We start from the raw sequence: 27,294 nt of genomic DNA on the forward strand, positions 1-27,294 counted from the left end.
TAAAGCCTTTCAAAGCTACCAATGGCCACAAATTTCGCTTGTAGCTTAAAAACACTTTGATTGACATTGATCAATGCTTGAAATTTAAAATTCTAATTTCAGTTGCTGCAGCATAAACAAAACGTCAATTCTAATTAAAGCGCTAACTAATTTGCAAGCGTTTAGCATTAAGCAAAGCAATGAAGAGCTAAAAAACAGTGAGCTGCGCTTAAGTTAGTCATAAGCAATGTTTGCAGTTTAAGCTGTCACTTAAATCAAATAAACTGCTTACGTATAATTAATAATTTGTTTAAAGCTTTGCCTGGCGCTCTAAAAATAAATGCCAAGCTCTAATTAAAAGTTGAATTCAAGGACCTTTGCATATATCAAACGTATAATTGCCGCCATCAGTTAAGAGTCGAACAAAAGCCAGCATATAGTACTATATGCGATGTCGTGCACAGTCTCAAATGCGCAGCGATTTAAATTAATTTATGTGGCTGTCGTTGTTTAAATGGCTTTAAGGTGTAACAAAAAGAAAAAAAAAAAGAAATATCAAATTATTGAGGTGCTGCGCGTTTTTATAAATTTTGGAGCACAATGCACAACAATAAGTTGGCTTAATCCTCACGCGATAGGCGGACTGGCAAAGCTCGTTGCAGGTGTGCATGGACAATAATTCACTAAGGCTGGCTGGCTGGCTGGCATGCAACAAACTGTGGCACGAACTGTAGCGTACACTTGCTCAGCTGAGCATAGAGCATAGACAGAGTAGAGAAAAAAATAAAAGATCTTTTGTGTTTTTTGTAGCTTTGAATGCGGTATTCGTAGCTGGCGGGCAACAATGGGATCCGCATATGGCATTCAGCTTGCGCAGCTTGTGGAGCTTGTGGAGCTTGTGGGCGGTAAGCAGGAAGTGGCAATGACAGTTTTCATAATTGGAGTTGGCGACATTTTACGGTCAGTTGCGGAGCGGGAACGAACTGTGGGTGACAGCTTATTAGCTCCAGACCAAGTCCATAGTTTTCGGTTTGACAAAGTTGCGCGCTGACAACAAAATTTTAAGTGGCATCGTAAAAACAAAACAACAGCAGCAGCAACTACAACAACGCGGCTCATAAAATATTTGACTTAAACACTGCACAATTTGTTGGGGAAGTTGTAAAAGTAATGGTTATGACTTAACAAAAAACAAAAAAACGAGTCAATATTGTATTTTGTTTGCGCAATTGACAAATTGTTAGTTGCAATCAGTTGCGGTCGAGTCGGCTTAAACAAATTAATGCATGCCAGTTAATATAAACATATAAGCCAAAAGCCTGGCGGCGGCCTTAAGAATGAATATGCGATGATTTGTGGCAGGAAATTACGCAGACGCAGAGTGGGTAAAGTGGAGTCCATTTCATGGCTTACAGACATGTAAAAAGATCAGCCAAGAGCAGCAGATTACACTGTGAGAAAAGAGTTAGCTAGAAAGCAATATAAGAAATTTAATTTAAATGAAATTTGAACACTCATGCAATGATTTGATTAAACATTTAATAGTTATTATTAAGTATATGCTGCCTAAGCAGTTCTGTGCTCAATTGCTGAGTATTTTAAATGAAATTCAATATTTATCATTCTGACTAAGTTGATTTGATTTTATTTAATAATTAGCATTAACTATTTGTTTGTTAGTCTATACCTAAGCTGATCTGTCTGCTATAGAAACAAACTATCCCATAGTACAAAATCAATTGCTGAGTATTTAAAGATCACAGCTACATTTTTCGCTTTATTGCCTCACACACACACACACACACACACGCAGTTTACGTGCGACACAACAAAGACTGCGCATGTGCAACTGCAACTGCCACACAGCTGAGCTGGAGCTGCTGCAGTTGAAACCAGAGAGCAACAAATAAATAAATAAACAAACCAAAGAAACGACGACTGCAAATAAATTGCACAACGTTCAATGAACTTTTTGTTGCTGCAACTGCAACGACGACGACGACGACGGCGACATTAGCGCGGCATCCACGCAGCTGAACGTAGACGAACGTGACTGGGTTCTGATGACAACAAAAGTTCCTGGGGATGCAGCTGCTGACTAAGCCTGGCTCTGAAGCCTGCAGCTTCGGCTCTTGGCATATTTGTGCGAATAATCGCGTTGCCCATTTAGCGAATTTGCGAGCAGCAGCTGCAGCGACTGACTGATTGACTGACTGACTGACTGACTGACTGAGTGGGTGGCTGGTTGGTGGCACAGCTAAATCGATACCACAGCTGCAGCTTCAATTAGCCTGTGCGAGTTCTTGGGAAACCTTTGGCCATTTACATAGCTTGAGATTTGCTCAGACTCCAGCCTCCAGACTGCAGCCTGTGGCTCATTTGCAGCTGCTTATGGTGCAGATGGACGTGTTTGCAACTCTACCATAAATCAAGTGGAGTCCACACGGTGCGCATGCGCCATACTTAGCGCTATTAAAGCGTCACGGAAGTTGGCAACGTGATCAACGTGAACGGCAGCCTCGCGAGTCCAAACGAAACGTACTACAAACTGTTATGGGAAATTCCTAAGCTAAAATACTTAACTAGTTAGCATGGGAACAAACAATACACAGGCAATAGATCAACGCAGACAACGCAGCTGTTCTTCTGCTGCTCCGAGCCAAGCCAAAGGGGGAGAGCTGGAGCTATTTACTTGTTGCACATTGCCGAAGGGGAAGCAGCTATCTTAGGTTGCTATGTGGAAAAACTCTATATCAATTTCAATATCTTATTTCAATTAAGATTAGCTAGGAGTTCTTGTCAAACTCACTTTATAATAAGTAATATAAGTTTTTAAAATACATTTCATGCTTTAGAAATTTAGTTGGATTGGCATAAATTCAGTTAGGGCAACTACTTGGGTGCAATTTTCATTTCTGACTATAATTTCAATGCGTCGAGCTCAGCTTAAACCACTAAAAACTCTTGTATATCCTGTTTAACAAATAATAATAATACCTTTCCTATGCAACAATTATGCTGTTTGGGTAATACATTTTTTAGCTTGTTCCCAATAAATATAAATATATATTCTTTTTTCAATATAAGCACTACTACTACTACTTAATAGTAGTATACTAAAATAGTAGTATCATTATTTTGAAATGTACTGGCATAACCCTCTATCTAGTTCGATAAGTTCTTCGAAATTGGGATTAAATTAAATTAAATTTAATATAATTCCAAACGTGCTTGGGGTTTTTAAACTTTTCCTACTCCATGCAACATTTATTCTGTTTGAGCAATGAATATTTAAGCTTATTCCCATGACTATTCTCTTTTCAAATATTTAATTTAATTTTAAATATTTTAGTATAAGCACTACTACTTAGCTTAGTGCTATTTTAATATGCTACATATTAATATACTACATATTAAAACAGCAGTAAGATAATAAGTAGTAGTGCTTATGGTAAAACATTTAATTCGAATTTCAAAGCAATTTTCGAACTAGACAGAGTACAGTTCAAAATAAAGCTACTGCTATTTTAATATATAGCATATTTTAATATGTAATACTACCTATTAACTTACTGCTATTTTAATACTCTACATATTAAAATATACTACATATCAAAATATCAGTAGCTTTATTTTGAAATGTACTGACGTAAGTCTCTGTTCAGTACGTTAAGTGCTTCGAAATTTGAATTAAATTCAAAAATAGCATTGAATGTTAATCTTACAAAGGCTTAACTCAACATTAAAATAATACGTTCTGAATAAAAGTCAGATGCTTAAAAAAATTAATGCATTTAAAATGCTGTGCACTTAAGCATTGAATTTCATTTAATTCTTGCACAATTGAATGCTTTCGTTTTTACAACTTGAGCTAAGTAAATTTATTAACATAATGAATGCTCAAACTACAGCCTAATGACTTTATTCGCAGGCGTACATCAGCTGGCAAATGTTTGTGTTTAAGCGCTGCTACGTGATCAATCAATAGATGCAATTGCGATCTCTCTCGAAACTCTGTGAACTCTGAGCTCACCCAGAGCTGCAGCTGGCTGCATGTCAAGCTAGCATTTGCTCATTTCGTTTCGGTAGCCAAGTGTGAGGTGGTGGAGGGGGGTGAGGTGTGAGCTACAACAATCTGTATGCCGCTAGCGTGATGTGTCTTAAATGGCACGTTAACGAGCTCAAGTGGCTCCAAGCACTCTTTGCCGCTCTCTGCCCGGAGGAGTTCAAAGGTGTTTGCATGCCACACGACAAGTCGCTGGCTTTGGAGCAGAAGTGTGTCTAGAAATTTGCGTAGCACTTTAAATAACAACAAACAAAAAAGTTAATTTCTATTAAGGTTAGTTGCATTTCGGCTTTGGGGTTGTTACAAATGACAGCAATGAGAGTTTGATTGTCTGTAATTGGCGTATATATGTTATATATGGTTACTGCTACCAAAAGCACTACAACCAGTTACCCAAAAAGCAAGGAGCGGGTCTATGGATCAGCTATATATATGTTGAGCTTACCTTATCGCCGCCACTGCCGCCGCCGCTGCGCTCCAAGGTCAGCGCCGCGGGAGTGCGCGCACCCGTCTCCAGTTCCAGCGAACGCGCCTGATGCACCAATTGTATCTTGCCCTGTGAGATTTGTATATAATTAGCCGGCGGCATTATGTCATGCACATCGTCCTTGTCATCATCATCGCAATCCTTTTCGTTTTGTCTGCAAAGCAAAGAGAGCGCGTAAACTCAATTAATACAAACTGACAGCCTTCAACATTCAATTCAATTCAAGTCAAGTCAAGCCGCTTAACTCAAAAAACTCGTCCGCAACTGCAGCCACAGTGTCTGCCAAACTTGCTCGACCAGTCAGCATCAGAGCCACATGCGTGGGTCGATCATATCGCTGCAAGCTCCACATAGCCCCAAATATATTTCTCAATGCCCAAAAGCGCTGGCGCTGGCTGCGGCTGCGGCTGCGGCTTTGGCACCCCCAAAGAAGTGTCAAAATTATTGTATTAACTGCAGCCAGCTGTGGCCCAAAGCTAATCTCAAACCTCCAATGTTGCAACAGAAATCTCCGCGTGCCTTTTGTAATGGGCACAAATTTAAGTACATACAACAAATAAATGTAACTTTAATCAAAAGAATTCAGCGCACAGTGTAACGGAAATTGATAAACAAAATTTGAGAAATATGTTGAAAACTATATAAAATAAATAAGTAAACACTTAATAGCAAATAGTGAAATTCAAATTAAATTAGTGTACAAACATTTTTTTTTTAATTTGCTTTTAAATATAATACAATAATAATTTGATTTTGCTGCTAATTTCAACACTAATTTAAGTTTAAGTAATGCAACTCTATTTTGTTTAAATTTTCAAACTGCAGCTTGCTGAATTTATTACTGCAAATGGTTGTAAATTGATAATATAAATTTTAGAAATATATTTGGTATATTGCTATATTCGAAAAAAAAGCTGCAGCAGATTTGTTGAATAATTTATTTAATTTAATTTTATTGAAATATTAAATAAATGAATAAAAATTATAAACACTAAATATAATAAAAATCCAATTCAAATTAAACTATTTTTAAGCAATTTGTGTTTACTTTTTTAATAATTTGTAGCTTTTCAGCATTCATTTTAAAGCTACGCTAATTTGTTTAAATTTTTGATTTTCAGATTGGTAGCGATTGAAACAAATTGAACGAATTAAATTCTGTGGTGAGCAGTAATTAAATTTAAAAAAATTGCAATACAAACAAATTTGTATTGCTTTAAATTTACTTCTAGAAATGTTTGTCACAATTTTACTTAAATTTTGTAATTGCTTTATGTTCTGTATATTATTTTCTAAAATTTCTAATCACTGTGCAGCAATTTGGCAAGCAATTTTCGCAAATCTTTAGCCGCTAGCGGCAACAGATATACTGACGTGGTTGACCCAAATCGGCGACTGAGAAAGATATCAATTATAGCCAAGCACCTGTGGTCTAAACTATTTGTGCATGGCTTAGGGAATATAATCGTGTTAAGCTTGTTAACGCTGCTCCATGGACAGCAACTCAGCTTTGGCCATAGCAATAGGCATTAACAATTTGCTAGCTATTTTCAAATTGAATTTGCCGAGTTGAGTGCAAATAATTTGATAAAATTGGCACTTGGAGGCTTTCGGAAACGAGTGGGCAACATGTGGCAGTGGCAGGCAAATGCCTTGAGTCTTTGACTCTGCGTGTCCATTGAACTGCTGCTGCTGCTGCTGCTTGGCAAAATCCAGTTTTTTGGTCAGTCGCTGGAGTCTTTAGCGCGGCGCAGCAAAACAAAAAGCAAACTTACAAGCTAATCGCACAAAATGTTTCGTTGCATGTTGGCACAGCTTGTTTGAGTTGCCGTTTTAGCCATTTGACGTTGACACTGGCCAAAGTGGGCAGCGGTCTAATGCTATAGATCTTGTATAGAGTCTCAACTCTCGCTCGGCGCAGCCCACGTGCGTCCAATGGGGCAGGCAGGCGAAGCGTTTGCCCATGCGCCTTTGATTTATGTTCATCAAATAAAGCAATCAAAATCAATTTAACTGTTTATCAAGCCAAACAGTTGTGTCGTTCTCGCTTGCGCTGAGTCATGGCCAAGTTGTTGGCAAACTTAATTAGCTCAAAGCAATGCCAAGTCAAAAGGCCAACTAATGGCATTACAGAGCTTTAATTAACAGCAGCAGCGTCAATCTAAATGCGCTGCCCCCACCTCCCTCCCCTCTTTGTCTTCAATTGACAGTCAACACATTGTGCAAGGTGCAAAGTGCAGACATTGCACTTTAGCTATCTAATTTAGCTGCCATTGCGTGTGTGTGACTCACACTCACTCCAGGCGTTCCCTTTTAAAGTTGCCACACACATTTGCATGCAACACTCACTCGCTTTAGCTTCCGTTGGCATACAAAGCATAAACTACAAAATATATATATATATATTTATTTATGCTGCAGCTATCAAGTGTGGCACATTCGTCAAGGGGCAGTCAGTTTGGTCATTCGGTTAATCTGCCACTCTTTGGCGACTCGCATTCGTTTACTGATTATGCGTTTTATGTGACGACCATAAATTTCCGCTGTCGCTGCTCCCATTCGAAGCGACAGACAGATGTGAGTGACTCCCCATCCGTGCTTTATCAGCAGGCAGGCAGCCAATGCAGTCGGCATAAAAATAAATATTGCACAAATAAAAGTAGCCAAGCCAGCAGGCCAAACACATTGGGCTTGCATTTAATGGCTGCTGCTACTTTCTTGGCCACGCAGACGGACACGGACACAGGCGCTTACGCCCACGCTTAAAAAGATTGCACTGACCCGAGAGAGACCCTTAAGACCAATTTATGGCAAGCACTCGTAATTATATATTTATGTTTATCTGTATAAGGCGCTTTTTTTTCTGCTCTCTTTTTTGGCAACTCTCTGGGTCAGCTTAAGCCAAGGCCCATATAATTAAAGCTACTTAACTTTTTATTTATATTACTTTTGCTGTCTCATTGTTGAAAGCTGTGCAGTTTTTGAAATTGAAACGCTCAGCGTCAGGCTCAGAATTTAATTAATTTTAATTGAATTTTGTTTAAGTGAATTTTAAATGACATTTTTATAAGCAAATAATTAATTGCATTGTTGTAACTACGCCTAAGGCCATATAAGCTAACTATACTTAAATGTATATTTACTTTTGCTGACTTATTTGCTCAGTATCAAAAGCTGTGTGCTAAGTAATTTTTGGAATTAAGCACTTAACCTAATTTGATTAATTTTAATTGAATTTCGCTTTAGAGAATTTTAAATGAAATGTTTATAAACAATTAATTAATTGCATTATTTCAACTAAGCCTAGGCTATATATTGTTAAAGATACTTTACTCAAATTTATATTAACTATTGCTGAATTACTTGCTCAATATCAAAAGCCGTGTGCTAAGTAGTTTTTGAAATTAATGCAAATTTTAGTTTTAATTTTAATTGCCTTTTTGTAATGAATGAACTTTAAATAACATTTTTTTTAAGCAAATAATTAACTGTATTACTTAATTATGTGCATTATAAATAAGATCAGTTAAGGCCAATATAATTAATGCCTCATTGCTGAACTGTCTGTGCTAAGCAGTTCTTGAAATTGATGCGCTCAGCTTTGAATTTTGTATTGAATGAATCTTAAATATAATTTGTTTAAGCAAATAACTGCATTATAAATAAGTTCATTTAAGCCTTCTCTATATAATAAAAGCCACTTTAGTTTTTATTTATAATTCTTTTGCTGCCTCATTATTGAAAACTCAAGCATTTATTTAATTATTTTAGTTGAATTTTGTTTAAGTGAATTTTTAATGCAGCAAATAATTAAATGCACTATAATTAATTTATATTTATTTTAGCTGTCTAGCTTGCTCACTATTAAAAGCTGTATGCTAAGCAGCCTTTTGTAAGTGATGCGCTCAGCTTTTTTCCAGCTAAAAATATATTATTACTGCTGCTGCTAAACTGTTCTTAATTTTAATTGAATAAATGAGTGCATTTACAATTAATTCTGTCTATAAATAAGCGCATAATTAATTGCATTATTTTAATGCAGCTGCATGCATTATTTAAACTATTTAATTGTTTTTGTGGTTGGCTTATTATGACAACCAAAAGCAATTAGAAAGCCAGCATAATATGCAAAGCTTAGCCACATATCATAGATTTACATAAACAACTGTATTTAAGTGCCATCAAAAACAATACACACACACACATACACACATATAATTAGTGCACATTTTAAAGGCATTTACACCTACAGCTGCCTACGAAAACAAAATGCCAAATTTGCATAAAACGCATTGCATTTAAAATCGACACGAAAAACTCAAAAATAAAAAACACACACGCCCAATGCAATTGCATATATATGTGTGTGTTTTGTGTGTGTGTGCTGTGTATTTAAAGATTTTAAAGCGCTGACAATGAGGTCGACAGTGCAAATAATTTACAGTATTGCAATAATTTTTAGCTAGCATCGCCCCCACGTCCATGTCCAAACCGACGCTCTGACTCTGACGCTGGCATATTGGAAAATCGAAGTTTGCAACGCCCAAGAACTGTCCGAACTGTCAGGCCAGGGCAAGCGACTTATTTGCCATGAAGTTTGGAGCTGCTTGTGGGTGCTTTAAGCTACAAAAACTCCACAGACAGACAGACTAAGACAGACGTAGAGTGAGGCGTGGGCCATTGACCACACGCAAATAGACAAAGGCTGGAGCAGCATCCGCAGCTTAAAGTCATTGCGGGTCATATTTGGTTGCAGCTACTGTCGCAGCCAATTTTGATTTTGTATATAGCGAGACTAAAGATCGATTAATGCGAGTGTATTGGCCCCGTTTTATGTAAATGCCCAAGCCGACTAGCTGGCCTGGCCGTATATAAATGCAAATTTCGCAGCAATTGTTAATTTATTCATGCGCCTGACTCTGCTAAGCTTCCGTTATAAATCGCGCGCGTTGCAAGCTTCGTTGCACATTCAAGCTGAAAGAAAGGGCTGCAGCTAACCCATTTTTTGTAACTGTATACACAGCACTCATCCGTGGCAGCAACAGTGGCAGTGGCAACATAACCCAAATAGGCGTGTCCAATGTCTGTTTACAAATTCAGCTGCAGCTTTGGCTCCTCGCTGTGCAAAAAGTGTGAAGAACGTTGCATGCCCCAAAGCCCATTTCTGTTGCCTCAAGTTTAAGTTTGGCTTACACGCTGGTGGGTGTGATTAACGAGCAAATGTGAGCAGTTGTTTTAACTATTTGATGAGCTGTGTTTCTTTTTCGGCTTGTTGCATGCAACACGCCTTTTGTCTTGTCTTGACAATGTGCTGATTGCTGTCGAAGCCATATCAATGACCCACATCTCAGCTCTTGGGCATCTCTCATTTCTCCCTTGGAGAGCCCACACACTAGAAAATTTGCATAATTTGACGACAAGCAATGAAAAAAAAAGCGACACAACGTTGAGATTTATTATAGACTTGGCTTAAGCCAGTCGATCCGATAAGCTCGACGTATAATTGTGCAGCGGTTGAGCTTTTTAGCCGCAATTGACTTGATGCACAAAGACACAGGAAACCGTAACCAGGTTTATGCCTCTTAACAAACGACATAATTGAGTGCGACAACGGCGACATCGTAATGAGATCTGCATACGGCCAACAACCGCAAACAGAGCCAACAATTATTGCAGCTGAAGCTAAAGACTATAGCGGGCTTCAAGTGCTCTTCGTATAAAAAACAACACACAAACTACTTATAAATGCAGAGTACGCTGCTTTAAATTTCAATTGCTTGCACTTTATAGACTGACAAGCAATTGCTCATTAAATACACTTGCAAAAATTAAGTGGACTTTATCACATTTTAATAAAAATATAATCAGCTATAGAGTTAAGCTGCTAATACTATTCAAATCAATTGTTAATGCTTTGTAAGCTTAGAGCTAACTTTAATAAATATGAGGCAGATGCCAAAGAATTTCAAAGCAACCTCAAGCCAACACCAAATTAGCTTTTTTTAGCTGCTTTTTATCGATATACGATAGATTGCGCTTTTAAATGTATGAAGTGTATTTTAAGCTATTTATTCTGAATGCTGGCATTTTATTTATTTATCATAACTAACAATAAAACTTTTATAAATGCTGCGTCTGCTACGATTTGCTTTGGGAGATTTCAGACTAAAATGCTTAATGATTTATGTAGCTTTGAGTAGCTTTAAAACTCAAATAAGCCATGAAGTAAGAATTGAAAGACATTGCAGCCTCTTAGTGCTTTAATAATTTATTTTTTTAATTGGTTTTAATGCTTTTAGTAAAGTTTAAACAATTTGCACTACTATAAGTAGCAAAAGCTAAACAAATAGCAGCGCATTGAAGTTTTTTATAACTTATTGTTAAGCAAATAAAGACAGCCTGCAACTATTTATAAGTTTTCATTCTTGCTTGCACATTAAACTGCTTTTCAAATGAATTCAACTTTAAATTGTTAATTTATCTAGTAAGCCTTTAGGCCAATTGTGCTTGCTGCTAAATGAAATTGCAAAACATTTGCATTTAGCTTATGCAAATGTGCAGAAGAATGCGTTGAAACTATTGCAAACACATTGAAATGCCTGCGCAGCTGTCACGTCAGGTGAAGTGAAGTGAAGTTTTGTATGGCAGCTAATACTGGGAATTGAACGCGGCAAAGCACAGAACGGAAGTCAAGTGGACACATACACAGCAGACATACTGTTGTTGTTTACCTGGTCAACAGCACAACTGATTGAGGCTTGTATAGAGACAGACAGGCCAGACAATATGTGGGCATGTCTGTTTGACTTTTGATGCGAAAGGAAGCCCGTCAAATGGGAGAGAGACTGGGACTGATTGTGAGTCTGAGGTGCAGCCAGCAGTTTGCATGCAAAGCAGCTAGAGCTTGTCAGTGAGCAGCTTATCAGTTGTGCGCGCTTCAAGGACAATTGGTTAGCTAATTATTATTATTATGATGGAGCACATCAGCGCACCCTAATGTGCTATAACAACAGGCTCAATATGCCCATTTCCTTATGCGTTTAGATAACGCACTGACACACTTTTCTCTTTTTTTCTATATAGACTAGACCTGTGTGTTTACATAAATTCTATTTTATTTATCAGCAAACATTTGCGCTTTTGGACGCTCAGCGGCAGTAAAGCGCGCTCAATGCTCAAAACACACCCCAATTTACAGCCAAGCCCACTAACTAACATATATACACACATACATATAAAAAAAAATAAAGGTTGCGTTTAAGGCAAACGTTAACTTTTAATTAGAAAACAAGTACAAAACAGCTGAGAAAAAAGCACAAAGCTATGCAGGCAATATAAAAATAGCTGCAAATATATACAAACGTCTGTGCATACATATATATATATATATATATATATATATGTTAGCATATAAACATAATAAAAACTTCAGTGTGTTTTTTACGCACTTTGCATGTTGAAGTGCAATAAACATAACAAAACTATGAGCAACTATTTGGATAGGTTAGGATCATTTTCACGCATTCTGGTTGGCAGGCAAACAAACTATACATACGTGGACGCATAAATAGCACAAAAATAAATATTATTGAAAAAAAAAATATAAAAAAAAATTAATAAAAATGTATTTTGTTTAACAAAAATTACTTGTTTAGTAGTATAACCAACACTGACAACTAACGAATAGAGCAGCTTAAGCATCACTAAAAGCTATCGAGCAGATCTCGATAGACAAAAGCTATCGCTCTACTGTGAACGAGCACAGACGAGTGGTGAATATATCTAAAGGTGAACAATAAAACTAAAAAGAAAAACTTATTTCTTATAAATTAGCAATATTTTGGATTTATTATTATCATTCATTTTTGCTTTTTGCAATTTTGTCTCGCTTGTTATTAAGATTTATACAATGCGCTTTAGCAATTAGTTAGTTAATAAGTTAAACATTTTTCTTAAAGTTTTAGCAACTAACTTTTATTAACTTTGTGCCATTTATATGTTCACAGCTGTATTTATAATAATATTGTAAATAAGCTCTGCGCTGCCTGCTGCGTCCATAATAAATTGCTTGGTTGACATGTGGCCACCCCTGCACACTCCTCACTGCTGCTTCACCATCAACTGCGCCGCATTCAGAGATGTCAGCTGCTCATTAAAAAGGTATTCATCATTATATGCGGCATTGCGACTCGTGCACGAGGCGTCGTCTCCGGTCTCCGGTCTACGCTTGGAGTAGTCTACAGTCTCTGTCTCTCTCTCTTGGCTGCAATTGTCACACCCAAATTCAATTCACTATCGGCAATCTGCATCGCTTTTTTTTACAAAAAATGATGAAGCTGCTTGCAATCAATTTCTATGTGTGTGTTTGTGAGCTGTCAAAATGCAAAAGCAGACACTGTGCTGTCTATTTGCTGCTTTCAAAGCGTTCAAGCTATACACTAACTTTGCTAAGCTATGCAAACTATTTAAAGCTGCTGGCAACAAAGTCAAATAAATTGAGCTGGCAACGCTGCAACTTTTACAACGTTAAGTGAACTTAATTCAAGCTTAAGTCATTTGCAGTGCAAGCAAATTTAATTAAAAAAGTTATTTAATTGCTGTAACTATTTTTAAGCATTCAAAGTCAAGTTTAGGGCATTTGCAATGCGACCTTCAGTTGAGCCATGGCTTTCATATTTTGTTTTCATTTTTCTTTATTTGTAGTTTTGTGAAATTGTTCAATAATTTTTCTTTTGATTTGGCTTGTCTCCCCTCTTAAAAATATTTCTGTTTGTGTCGCGTTATGCGATATGTCTACGCCACTTTGGCTTATGATGGAATTGACACTTTAGTTGCTCTGACAGATACACACACATACAAAGCCATTTGCTTGTATTGTGGAGTACTTAGATGTGAGATAGTGCACAGACGGCGGCGGCAACGCACTTGAAATGCATAAAATGGCATTTTCTTTTGTATAAGTGTGTGTGTGTGTGTGTAGTGAGGGTGCTGTGGGTGTGTATTTTGTAAAGATTTGTGGGTTCGTAGCATGTGCCTGCATCTTTCGCTCTAATGGCGCATTTATGACAGAGACAGTCGAAAGTTACAAAAGCAAAGCTGCTAGGCATAAAGTAGAAGCTCATTGTTTGCCAAAGCATAAAGCGTACGTGTGTGTGTGTGTGTGATCAAGTGTCTGTTGGTGGCAAGCAAACGCCCTGCCCCTCACACTGATGTTGCACAAACGTTGTGTTTATGCCAGGCTCTAAAATTTACTTGCAAATAGGTCAATGTCTACCCTCGAGCGCTTATCGTAGCGCCTGTCAAAAAAATGCTACAGCAATTAAGAGACACATAAAATACAAAACACGCTCGCATTTCCGGTAGCTGCAGTTGCCTTTTGTTTTTCTCGCGTTGTAATCTTAGCTCAAAATTAGCGCGAGGCTATCAAACCAAGCCAAAGTACGCACAGCAGTTGCAACGTCACACGCTTTGTTGCAACACATTTCCTTTTAACCCACACACACATGCAACAAAACAAAAAGCGTTGTAACTGGCACATGGGCAGCTGTCAGCGAAAAATAAAAGATACATTTGTGTGTTAAAGATACGTCTAAAACAATGAGAGCAAACGCAAAATGAGCACAGCATGAAAAACGCTGCTTGGGGGGGGCTTTGGCTTTAGTTCTTGTTAAATTAAATTTAATATACATTTTTATCTAACTAAAGCAACCTACATCTGGCCAACACCTCATAGCTTATGGTTCTATATATCTTTAAGCAAGCTGCTCCAACTTTCTCTCTATCAATCATCATTTAGTTATGCCATAAAAGTTAGTTAGTCTTGCATCCTAATTACAGCACAACTTACAGAACTATAAATCTAATGAGCATTTGTTTTTATGTGCGTGAGAATAGTTTTGGAGTTGTTACCCACATAAAAATCATTTTAATGTTTAATAAACTGTCTTATGGTTCGCTGTTCGTATAATTATTTCTATTTTTTTGACTTTAGTCGCGCTTGATTGCCACACAAACTTCAATTTAAGGCGGCGGCGGCGGCTCATACTTTATATTTTGTGTTGTGTGGGCTTGTTGCATCTTATATACGCATACATATGTGAGTGACTGTGCCACCTACAAAGTGCTTGGGCCTAGGCTTGAGCTTGAGTTTGAGTTTGAGTTTTGGGTTTCGAGTTTCAGTTTCTATTTACACAGGTGTTTTTAGCATCTGCTGCCAAAGTGTCTTGTTGTGCTCCCCCCTAGCAGCTTCTCTTTGTGTGTGTGTGTGTGTGTGCTAAGTGCTAAAAGGCATTTTGCCTGCACTTCTCCATAATAATTAGCACATCATGACTTGTAAACACAGCAGCTACTAAAACATGTCTCTCTGTCATCTCACACAACTGAACCGAAAAAAAAAAAAACTTTTAGTCTTTTTTTTTGAGTGGGTGCGAAATGTAAAAGGTCAGTCTCTTCATAAATTATATTATAAAGCTAAAGCTGCTAAGCAAATAACAAATTAGGCATAAACAAGTATTTTTGGAAAACTAAAAAAATACTTTTTTGGTATTTAAGATCTGCTTTTTTACGTAGATTTCTACTAAGCAAAACATAAATGTTGTATCGAACTTTAATAGTTATCATTAAATATAGCTGTGTATGCTAAATTTGAATTTTTTTATGGCCCCTAATATAGCAGATATTTGATATCTTTACTATTCGATCAACATTCAACAATCAGAACTTGTTCGTTTGTTCTAGTTCTGCATTAATTAATTTAGTTTTAGTAAAAATTTATTCTCTCTCTTTAAATTTTTCAGCTGCATTATATTTTAGCTTTTAATTTTCATAAAAATAAATTTCTGTAATAAAAATATATTTTCTGCTACTAATTTTTAAACAAAAATACTTCAGCTGAATATGAATCGAACTTTAATAGTTATCATTAAATATAGATGTGTATTCAAATTTTGAATATTTTATTACTGCTAATATGGCAGATATTTGAATTTAATCTTTACTCAACGATCAACGAGAATTCTCAAAACTTGTTCGTTTGATTATTAATTGCATTAATTAATTTAGCTCTCTATCTATTTTTCTGCACAATTATTTATTTTTAATTCTTATAAACTTTTTTTTTTTTAAATATATTTTCTCTTTATATTTTCCAGCTGACTTATTTATTTTTAATTCTTACAAGTTGCTGTAATATTTATAATTTCTGCTGCTATTTATAATTTATAATCGTAACAATTTCTAAGCCCTATCAATGGCCCTATGAGTGCCTGCCATGATTTTTATATTTCCATACAATTAAGTTTCTATTCTTTTGGCGCAAGTGTAAGCAACAACAAAAACAACTTTCTATGTTTGCTCATTAGTACATTAAATTTCCCACGAAAATGCTACATAATGGCACTTGCTAGGCTTAAATCTGTGATTATTATATATTTTTTTTTGGCAGATGATGTTTTGATTGCAAGACAGTTAATTTTTTTTTTGAAAGTCAGAAACACGCGCCGCTTCGAACTTCAAGTTGAGAGCGCGTCAATTTGGGCTATAATTCAATTTTTCTTGGCATGCTTAGGCCAAACCGGTTCGTGCACAGCTAATAATAAAGATTTTAAGCTAATTGGCATATTTAAAAGTAACAACAACAAAATGTTGAAAATCATTATTATAATGATGAGCAGACGATGAATGATGTTTGGCCTGTCGAAACGTGCAGCATTTTGCACAAATCAGCAAAATTCATGAGCGCCACACAGTCAATGTCAAATGCAGAGGGGTTGAAGGGGGGGCACCAAACTGTTTAATGATGTCGCAGACGCAGCTGTTAAGCGTTCAAGTGTCTGCGCTCCCAAACTCACAGAAAATTAATTAGACAAATAGTTAAAGTGAAGCTTTTTTCGCTGGGGTCACATTGACTGCGATTTGGCGCATTTTGCAAATTGAAAAAGCAACCCCCAACTACCCCGCTGACCTTTATGGCAGCAAGCGCCATTAACAACGGGAATTGGGCCATGAAAATGTAAGCACAACTTTGATAAAATGCCAAAAGGTGCGCAGCAGTTTTAGCTCAAAACGAATTTTGTACACACTTTTCAAATTTAAATCAGAACGAATTAATTTGTATATAATAAAAATGTCAAAGTGTATAAAAAGAAAAGTCATATTTATCATTAAGATAATTAGTTAAAAATTTTAAAAATATTTTTCATCGTTTTTTGTTAATGATTTATTTTAGCTGCACAGAAAGTTATTTAAATTATTTAAAAACTTCTAAAAATAAATTTTTATTATATTTTTTCTATACTTTTTGTTAATGTTTTTATTTTTTTTAATTTTACAAAAAAAACTTCTCTTTTTTCAGAAAGTTATTTAAATTATTTAAATACAACTTTTAGCATGCACAAATTTAAAATAAAAACTTTGAAAATAAATTTTAATTATATTTTTTCTACACTTTTGTTATATTTTTTATAACTTTTTTAACTGCAACGCCCATTTAATGAGCAAATGCTGTTGACAAAAAAAAACTTTTCTTTTCAATTCCCTAACAAGTGCATAGAAAGTCAAAACATTGTTATAAATAAAAAGCGCTGGAAAAACAGCTGACAAGCAAAATAAAAAAAATAAAATTGGGCAACATTAGCTTTAGCAATCATAGAGGGGAGGGCAGAGATAAGTTTGGGACTTACTTGCGTGCCAGTCGCTTTCTGATGCCCGCGAACATTTTGGCTGCTCCTTTTGCTTTGAGCTCCTTTTTTGTTGGTGTTGTTGTTGCTGCTTTATGGGGCGCCTTAAGTCGTCTTATTGTAAATTAAATTGCTGATTTCCGGCTGGACACACACGCACGTAAAAAAGGGCAACAACAACAACAACGTTGCTTCCAAATTAATTAAAAAACGCGTGTACGCGCCAAAAAGCGAAATAAAACGCGCCCGAAACGCGCACGCAATTGTCGCACAATTTCAATTGTTGTTGTTTGCTTAATATTGTTAAATTGTTACTACGCTTGTTGTTGTTGTTATTGCTGCTGTTGTCGCTTCTTGTACGCCGCATTGCATTGGCATTGGGCCCAAAGCGACAAGCGACAGAAATCAATTAAAAGCAAGCACAATAAATGGCCAAGAGCGAGCTGCAGCTGCAACAACTTTGGTTTGCTTGGCCAAATTGACACGTTTCAATGTTGTTGGGCAATCGTCAGATTATGTCGTGAAATCAATAAACTGAGCTGATTCCTCACTCAATCTCTCTCCCACTAGTCAACACGCACATTTCTCACACGCACACACGAAGAAATATTTTCCCATTTCGTTATTTTATTAGGCACCCAAAACAGTTCGCGGCGCCGCAGTTTGTTGCATTCAACACTGGGCGTTGACAATTTGTCTTGTTGCTTGTTGTTTTTTTTTTTCACTTTTGGGGGGTCGTGGTCCCAGCTGCTGCGCTTGTTGTTGCTGCTGTTGACGCTGAAACGAGCCAAGAGAAATTCACACATTATTTTCAAATTTATTTTGTATGCATTTTAATGCCCCAAACGAACAAACAACACACACAACACACAACAAAATCTAAAGAGTGGGAAAATATGCAAGAAATATGACTTTGTACCAAAAATGTGTGCGCCTTGTATAAATATTGCACTATACTCTAACTTTCGACATAGAGTCGAAGTGTTGAAAGAATTTGTTACGCTTTGTATTAAAATTTTGTTAAGCTGATTAATAATAAATTTATGCAAAGGGATTTGCTTAAGTCTTCTAAACAAATCCCTACCAAATTTGAATTTCTTTAAGTAAACAAAACCCAAAAATTGTTATACCAATTTAAATGCAAATTTGTAGACTCGTTAGCTGAATTTAATTAGCTTAAACTTTAGCTAATAATTGTTTGTAAATCTAAAACATTTTTAAAAATATTTTGATGTATGCATACAAATTTTTGAATAAAAAATAAAACAAGTCTAAATATTAGCATATTATATTATTGCTATATTATAATATTATTGATATAAGCCTAACCCAAACTTAACTCTCTTATAATTTAACAATTAAGCCTCAGCTCAAACTTAACGCTCATACAATTTTATGGCATTTATTATAAATTATTATACATAATTTGTTGCTTAGCTCCACTAAAGCGGAAATGTAGTATTTTGTTTATAAATATGCCTGCTTAAAAAACTTGTAAGTGTATAAAAAGTTTCGTTATATGCGAGCTAAGCAGCTTTGCTCTTGAGCTGCTGCTGGGAATGCTACGCAGCATTATATATAGCTATATACACATATACATAATGTATGGCATACATATTTAAGCGATTTATATAATTGACGTGTCGAGTGACAAAATAAAACAAGTCGCTGCATGTTTGCAAACTGCAGTGAGATTTATGAGCTTTTAAATTTGATGTAAATAAAATGAAATTTGTCAGCGCTGGCAACTAAAAAATGAACTTCAAAAAAAAAATGCAATACAAGCATCAATCATAGCGCGTGTAATTAGAATTTGAAAGTTAGGGTAGGGGCACACATTTCAGCTTGTAATTATGCACGGTGCGCCCTAATGGTGCATTTCGTTTAACTGTATAACGAACAGGCAGGCAAAGGGCAAAACTAAAAACCCCAGGGCCATGCACTTGGCTCAGATACATGCCACAGATACTCAATGAGAGGCAGCCAGCCAGCATAACAAAGAACATGTTTTTTTTGAGAGAGAGACCGACGTATACGCAATACTTGGGTTGGGGTTTGGGGCTGGAGTGGCTAGAGCCAGTGCAGCAAGCGTGAAACGCACAAAACTCACGCACAGGCAGCAGCAACAAGAACAACGCAGCTCTCGATATATGGAAAAGAGTATAAAAATTGTATCTATTGAAGATTGCAACACGTACAACTCGACGAGCTCCCCTTGCCGCCGCCGCTGCGTGTTATGGTTCATGTTCCGCATTTGGTAGTGCCGCTATTTTGAGTTGATTTCCACTCCGTGTGTGTGTTGCCCAAACGGAAACCTGCAACATACGATACGCTTCAGTGCGCGTGCAATTACCACCGCAAAACAACGCAACAGAAATTCTAGTGATGAGAGGGGGGGCGCAGCTCATTTCTATGACAAAGTGAAATTCAAGTATTAGAGGCAGCCAAAACTCAGCAGTTGCATAATTAGTACAGCACTTTTTATATATCTGAACTATTTTACTTGTAACTGAGTTGTCAGTCTTCATTTTTCACTGCATAATTGATTAACAAAAGCAAACTCTGCTGGATTAGAGCTACAGAGCGACTTAACTGCCTTGGAATTTATTCAACACACAATAGTTGACAAGTGGATTTATGCCTTAAGAACTTAACTGTGCTGCCAAATACAATGCAAACAATAGAGAAGTGTGAATTATACGCTTTTGTTTGATTGCTTACTGCGCAGACATTAGACGAGTTTGCATAAGCGAAAGCTGCACTAAGTGCTAGACGCTTCGCTTTTATATGCGAATATAAATTGTGTTTACTTTTTTGTGTGTGCAATGTCCAGAGTAAGGGGTGAGGGGTAAGCATAATATAATGCTTGCATTCATACCCAGACAGCTCAGATGCCATAAATTATGCAAGCTGAGTAGCAGTTATTTTATTTTTAACAGCTTAATAAGCATAAATCTTGCAACAAAGCAAAGCAGCAGAGCTAAACTTTAAAGCTGTTATCGATACTATCGATAAGCGGCAATGTTTGCATATTAAAGCAGCATATGACTTATAAATAGAATTAAAATACGAAATTAAAATAATTGATACAGCAAAGCAGCATAGCGCTAAAATTTTAAAGCAGCATAAGTGTTATCGTTACTAACGATAGTCACCAAAGACAATTAAAATGTAAAATTGTAAGCAGCATGTTTGCATATTAAATCATTTATAACTCATAAGCTATAAATATACATAAATAAATTTTAAAAAATGGAAGCTGTTATCAATACTATCGATAGTCACAGCTAGTCATTAAATATTTAAGTTTTTACTTAATTTATGTTTTAAATAAATCTCAATTAACATTAGTTAAATTCTTTTTGAAAAATAATAGTAAGCTTAGTAATACCAAAGCGCTTATATTTTCAATTACTAATCATTAAAATTACAAATAATAATTTAAATTTTTTTTATAATTTCAAATCATTGCACATAATTTTTCAATTGTTAATTATAATCAAGCCAAACTAAAATTAACTAAATCATTATATCAGCTCTGCAACAAAAATAAACTAAATTGTAATTAAAATAATTTCTAATCATTATTTAACATTATTTAAACTCTCAGCTTGATGCTTGTCTATAAAGTTTTTAAACTTTGCTCTCTTTGTTTTACTTTCTTTGGCGAAGCAATTTAAAATTTTTGTAGTTAATTTGCACTAGTTCAATATTATTAAAGCAGCAAGTTGCCAATAGTTATTTTCGTTTGTTTGCTAACTAAATTATTAACTTTTTCCATTGGCAACATACAAAAGTTTGCTTACGCTGCGTGCGCTAATTGCCAGACAAACTTTTAGCTTGTCTATGCTGCAAGCTGCTGCCCCTTGCCCCAAAGTTTTAGACGTAATGCAACGCGAACGCTCGCTCAAGTTCAAGCCATTGACCCAACAAGCTGTGTCAGACCCCAAGCTATGGCTGCTGGTTAAGAGGCAGCAAATCCGATTTAATGTCGGCCAAGTCTGCAACTGATTTAATTACAACTAAATCCGAGACAGCGCGTCAGTCGTTTTAGTTTGCTTTTAATTACAAATGCCAAATGCCAAACACATGCAGCCAACTAAGCTATACACTTGGCATAACAAAAAGCTGAATGCTATGCACATAGCTGTAGCTGCTTTGATTTAAAAACAAAGTGTATGAGCAAGCAAAACGAATTGAATGGAAAGAATAAAAAAAAAACATTTCATAACGTGAAATTAGCGCAAATAACTTGAATGCAAATGCAATTTGGGCATGTCGAAAAAGAAAAAATAAACCAAAGCAGCTCATATTCAACTGATGGATGTTGCAGCATAAAGAAGCGCATTGCATGAATTGGCATGGAGCATGAGGCAATCTGCTGTAGATAGCGGGGGGAGTGTGAAGTGTGGGGTGAGCTCATAAAAGTAGCAGCTGCTGCTGCTGCTGCTGTTGGGTGCCCGCTTGTCTCTCAGACATCTTGCTGAGTTTATAATTAAAACCAAAAACGCACTACACGCAACACTCAGAGCCAGAGCAGCTAGAGCATTTATGAATATGCTGCCAAAAAAAAAAAAGTGCCTTTAGTTATTAAATGCAACTTCGCCAGCTGCCAATGGATTTGAGTTTTTCTTGCTGACAGCGAACTTTTAAATGCAAAAATTCTAACACTAAGCATGTGTGCATGTGTGTGTGTGTGTGTTTGCCCACTCAGCTGCTGTGAATGTGTCGCCAAGACGCGCGTCTTTGGTAAACAAAAGTGCGCGCCACACATGCCCCAAACGCTGCCCCATGCACAAGTCGCAAAGTAAACAAGTTTAGAAAGCTGCAAAAAACATTGCTCGACTACAATATACCCACATGACTAATGCGCTGTTATATATGGATATATACTAAACAAAAAGTTAATCACAGCAGCGAAGTTGCCAGAAATTTTCTTCGCACATTTGTAACAAAAAATGTAAAATTTTTATTAACATGCTTCAAACTCGTTTAATCACTTATATGCTGCCCCAGCAGCTTCAACTATATTTATTTATACGACTAAAATCAAATTCAAAAATCAACAGCAGCAGCAGCTACAAAGTTTTCTTCTTTGGCAAGCGCAACGCGGCAAATATTGAAAATGAGAACGCAAAATAAACAAATCATAAATCCAAGCAAAATGTGTAGCGTCGACTGCGACCACCCAAAAGACATTTGTGGGCATCATTAGCTGCAGCCGCAGATAAATATATAAATATTTTTGCCAGTTGTCGAGCCATCAAAGCAACCGAAAGTTGTCAACGCTGCAGCCAAATTTAATGCGCTACTTTATGATGTGTCCAATTAGTGTATTAAATACACTTGAGCACACCTTGAGTCAGCAACTTTATAAATTGTTTGGCTCAAGTGGCTCAGTTCATATTTCAACTCAAACTTTTGCTGCAATCAAATTTACATTCAAACTTTTTTACAACAAGCAAACTATTGAACTAGTAACTGCCAATGAAAATAGCGTGCAGCACAAAACGCTTTTAAACGCTCAATTTAAAGTTAAGTTACAGTTCGCAGACAGCTGACTGAGCTTTTAAATCAATATGTGCATAAACTTTAACAGTAGCAAGTTTAATTGACTCGCTCAGTTTGTTATAAATTTTATGTAAATGACTGTGGCACGCACTAAAAGGCGACACACCCATGCCCCCAATCCCTTTATTGTTATAAATCAGTCGTAGCTGCTTATCTAGCGTAAATGCTTTTTACCATTCTATTTTTTTTTCTAGCCGATAAAGTGCGCCAGTCAGCAAAACTATGCCAAGGCAACATGCAGAGACTGAAGCGTCTATGCTTAGCATAAAGATTCAGGCCGGATAATGCTTTAGCTTTAGCTTTAGCTTTAGCCTGGCAGCATTTTGCTTGCGGCCATTTGGCTTAACATTGAAATCCGTCGTCGTATTTATTTGCCAGCCATAAAATTCTTTGCTGCTGCTGCGAGTTTGTCTAAGTAATTAACGTAAATACGAGACCATAAACTAGCTCAGAGTTTTGGCTCTGTATCTTTATCTTATGCGCGCCTCTTGGCGCTGCTTCGCTTGATTGGCAGCTTGCAGTTTGTTTTGTGGGTAGTGCCGCACAGCAAATAAAACACATTGATTATATAATAATTACGCTCTAGTAGCGATGCTTTTATAAGCTCCAGCAACGAGCTCAAATAACATATGATTATAGGATGGGGCAGGCAGTTAAGATCAGGCTGCATTTTATTATGAAACTCGAGCGTTGTTTTGATGTTTAAATTGAACTTATTGTTGCTAAAGTAGCAATTAATAGACTATAAATATCATTTTGCTTAAATAAATGTATTCTAAGTAACAATTTTAATAACAAATATTCAGTTTCTTGCAGTTATTAATTAATTTTTATAGATTTTAAATAATGTAGAAATCAAACAAATATTTAAGCTAATTATTGCTCGTTTAAATAAATTTATTTAAAGTTGCTAAAGCAATAATTTTGATTCAAAAATGGCATTTAAAGAATTTTTTAGCGCTAAAACAAATCAAAAAAGTATTTAAACAATTTTTATTTGTTAAAAAAAAATGTAAAAGCTGCTAAAGCAACAATTTTCAGGCCTTTATAGAACTTTGGCAGCTAAAACAAATCATAAAAATATTTAAACAATTTTCATTTATTTAAAAAAATGTGCATAAGCAGCTATTTTAACTAAAAGTTATGTTCTCAGCTTTTGTTTAATTATTATAGAATTTTGGTAGCAAAAACAAATCAAATAAATATTTAAAAAATTTTATTTGTTTAAAAAAATGTATTTAAAGCTGCTAAAGCAACAATTTTCAAGCCTGTATAGAATTTTGGCAGCTAAAACAAATCATAAAAATATTTAAATAATTTTTATTTGTTAAAAAAATGTGCCTAAGCAGCAATTTTAATAAAAACTAATGTGCTTTTAGCTTTTGTTTTATTTTGAAAATAAAATTATGTAAACAAACATTAATTAAATGTTTTTAATGTTGCATATAAAATATAAAAATTTATTTACTAAGCATTGCACTAAATTCTGTTTATTTTAAATTGAATTTTTATAGCATTTTCGTAGCAGTTTCCACTTAAATGTTGGCAACAAATATGAATTTAGCCAAAGTTCTGACACCACAAAATGTTGGGGAGCCAACAAGTTAAAAGCAATTAACAAATACATGCGTATATATATAAGCAGCTATTAAATAAAATATTTACGCTATTGCATCATGGAAAGCAAAGCAGAAACTTTTGTGTTTTTAGCTTTTAAAGAGACATTAAGCTGCTTAGCTAATTAGCAGACCTTTTTCCAATACGCTTGCGTCTAATGTGGGACAACAAAGTTAATTACAGGCGTGCTAATGAAATTGTTGACAAATGTCAGCATCAAAGATATAAGAGCGTGTCAATGTAATGAGATCTAAAGACACACACACGGAAGTTCTGCTGGCCAAATATGATAAACAAAACGGCAATAGACGCAGCACAAAAAGCAAAAACATATATCAATGACTAAATCAGTTAGACACACAAGCCAAACAAGTTGAGCGGCTTTTGAAACTTGCAGGCGACAAATGTTCTTTTGAATTTCGTAGCTGCTGCTTGGCCAAAAACCAGTTGGCCCCAAACAACTTTAAGGCCTAAGCGCGCACCCACGCTTGTTTGTCTTTAGTTTATTTGGCTAAACAATCAAAGTGTGGATATGCATTGTTTAGCATTAAATTGTGCGTTAAATTGAACACTAAATTTGTTTAAAATTGTTATAAAATTAGCATAAAATGCAAAACGTGTGACATACAAAAACAATGAAAAATCAAACTAAAGCACGCGTCAGACGCTTTGACTTTGAAACCACAAAAATTAGTGCGTGTCTGCAAATGAGTTTTGCTGGCAGCCAGACAGACAGACAGACGGACGGGCGTACAAAAAGTTGCCAAAAAAGCGGCACAAGTTGAAGGCTGCGGCTGCTTAAAATTTACGAGCAGCAGCAGCAGCTATGAGCTATGATTATGACTCTGTGGCTGTGCCCCAAGCCTCAACATTTTGTGGCAAGGCTTTCGCTTCCATGCAAATAGCTGCCAATAGGCATTACGAGTCGCTATATGTGGAACCAGCAGCTAGGAGCTGTGACTTTATTTATTTGCCAGCAACACGACACGAGATGTTTGTTTGTTTGTTATTGTTGTTGACTGCTGTTGTGTCCTGATTAGAATGCTCAGTGTCCCTGCCACACATTTGAGTTGTCAGTTGCTCCCTTGCCGCTTGTCGCACACTCTAGCTCTATCTCACTCTCTCTATCTGCATCTCACTTGGCTGTGCAGATTTAAAACTTTTTGGGTTACGCTTGAAACTTTTAGTTTTTGGGTAACATTAATTGGGCTTGAAACTTTTCTCAGGCTGTTTTAATTTGATTTTTTGTCTACAAATGTCTTTATTTATTATGCAAATTTCATAAATACATGTGTAGCAACATTAATATGCCAACTTTTGTTACTATTTTTGGGGCTAAACACAACACGCACATGCGATAGGCGCACCTTGCTTCCGGCTCTGGGGTCAACTGAGCTGCGTTTTGCGCTTTGTCAATTGCCCATTTATTTTGCTTTTGTTTATACTCAATACACTAACGCGCTACGGCTCATTAGTGCGGCATATGACATTAAACAAGGCGCAAAGTACAACAAATGGTTACAAATAATAGCGTTAAATTAAATGTAGTATTAACAAAATGAAATACAATACAATACAATGGCGTTAAATTTAATTTTCAATGCTTGTTTTGGCATAATTTAATATTTAAAATATATGTGTAGCTAAATCTAATAATTATTATAAGTTATTTATAAACATTACACAGTAATCACTCATGATTTGTGCTTTCCATCAATAGTAATTAATCAATCTTTTATTAAATTTATCAAACTTAAGCCCTTTGTTATGCAAACATTTATTCAAATTTAAGTATTTATTATTTATAGTTGTATTATTTTCTTAAATTCAATTCAAAACATTTCGTTGCTATTAGTTAATATTTAAAATATGTATTTGGTAAGGCTTAAGAATATTAATTTGTCAGCAACATTTTAATTTTTAATATAAATCTTTTTATTCTTAAGTTCTTTTAATTGCATTTTTATACACTTTGACATTCATTTTACCCATTGTAGTTAATTAACAATTCGTCTAAGCTCTGCTCTCTGTTCTCGACATTCGTATGCAAGTCGCATGCGGCATTTTCTCTTCGCTTTTCAGCACGTGCGTGAAAAGCTGCCCGCTGCCAACGCGCCACCTTTATATGGGGGGCATAAACATTATGATTGTTGTGGCAAGCATAATTAAACGCCAAAATGTTGGAAATTACTGTCGCTGGCGTTCTCTGTCGTTTTGTTTATAGCGATTGCATAATTATGCTTTAAGGCTAGAAAGTGTAAGTGGCAAAGACAATGGGCACAGACCCAAAAGAAAGTTCTTGGCAGCGCCGTCATATGTAAAGAATTTATTTGGCTCACATTTCTCATGAATTTTCAGCGACATAGCAAAGTGAGTTTTGCTTAGGAAATTCATTAATAATTTACCCTCAATGGTGCACTTAATCTTATCAGCAAGCAACCGTTAGCCCATTACAATTAACATTACTCATGATGTTTGTCTGTGTGTGTGTTGGAAGTTGCGAAAGCTTTGACTGCACTGTTATTAATTGAAGCATTGACAGAATGAAATTCAATACGCAATGGCAATAAAGTTAGCTAAAGCGAGTTATCAACGCGGCGCCATGTGGCGTATGCGCAATATTATTACACATATGTACGTAACGACCCAGCCAGCCAAAAACAATTTATTAATAGCTCTGGCAATATTGTAAACATAAACAAAGCGCTGGCAATTTGCGCATTTGTATGCAATTGCAATTGGCCAAAACTAAACTAACTCTAAAATAATAATTAAACTCCCGCTAATTGCTTTTATTTTAATAGTCACTTATTATGCTAAAAATAACGTTCAAAGGTTTTAGTTGCCATTGGCCTGACGCTATCAGCAAATGATATCGGAAGCGACTACGTCGATGT

At 35.9% G+C, this 27,294-nt stretch overlaps 1 protein-coding gene across 4 annotated transcripts in view; it reads right to left on the reverse strand.

Moving 5' to 3' along the window:
• The window catches only part of LOC108597289 (uncharacterized protein DDB_G0284459), a 32,305-nt gene extending 14,952 nt beyond the window's left edge, over window positions 1-17,353 (reverse strand). For all 4 annotated transcript variants that reach the window (XM_017983766.1, XM_017983764.1, XM_017983765.1 and 1 more), the window contains exons 1-2: window positions 17,213-17,353; window positions 4,491-4,686 (exon numbers count right to left, since the gene is read on the reverse strand). In XM_017983766.1, the coding sequence (XP_017839255.1) occupies window positions 4,491-4,686; window positions 17,213-17,247 (231 nt within the window). In that variant the 5' untranslated portion in view covers window positions 17,248-17,353. The remainder of the gene's footprint in view (window positions 1-4,490; window positions 4,687-17,212) is intronic.
• Between the last annotated feature and the right edge of the window lie 9,941 nt (window positions 17,354-27,294).

This window comes from Drosophila busckii, chromosome 2R, assembly GCF_011750605.1.
Source record: "Drosophila busckii strain San Diego stock center, stock number 13000-0081.31 chromosome 2R, ASM1175060v1, whole genome shotgun sequence".
NCBI lineage: Eukaryota > Metazoa > Arthropoda > Insecta > Diptera > Drosophilidae > Drosophila > Drosophila busckii.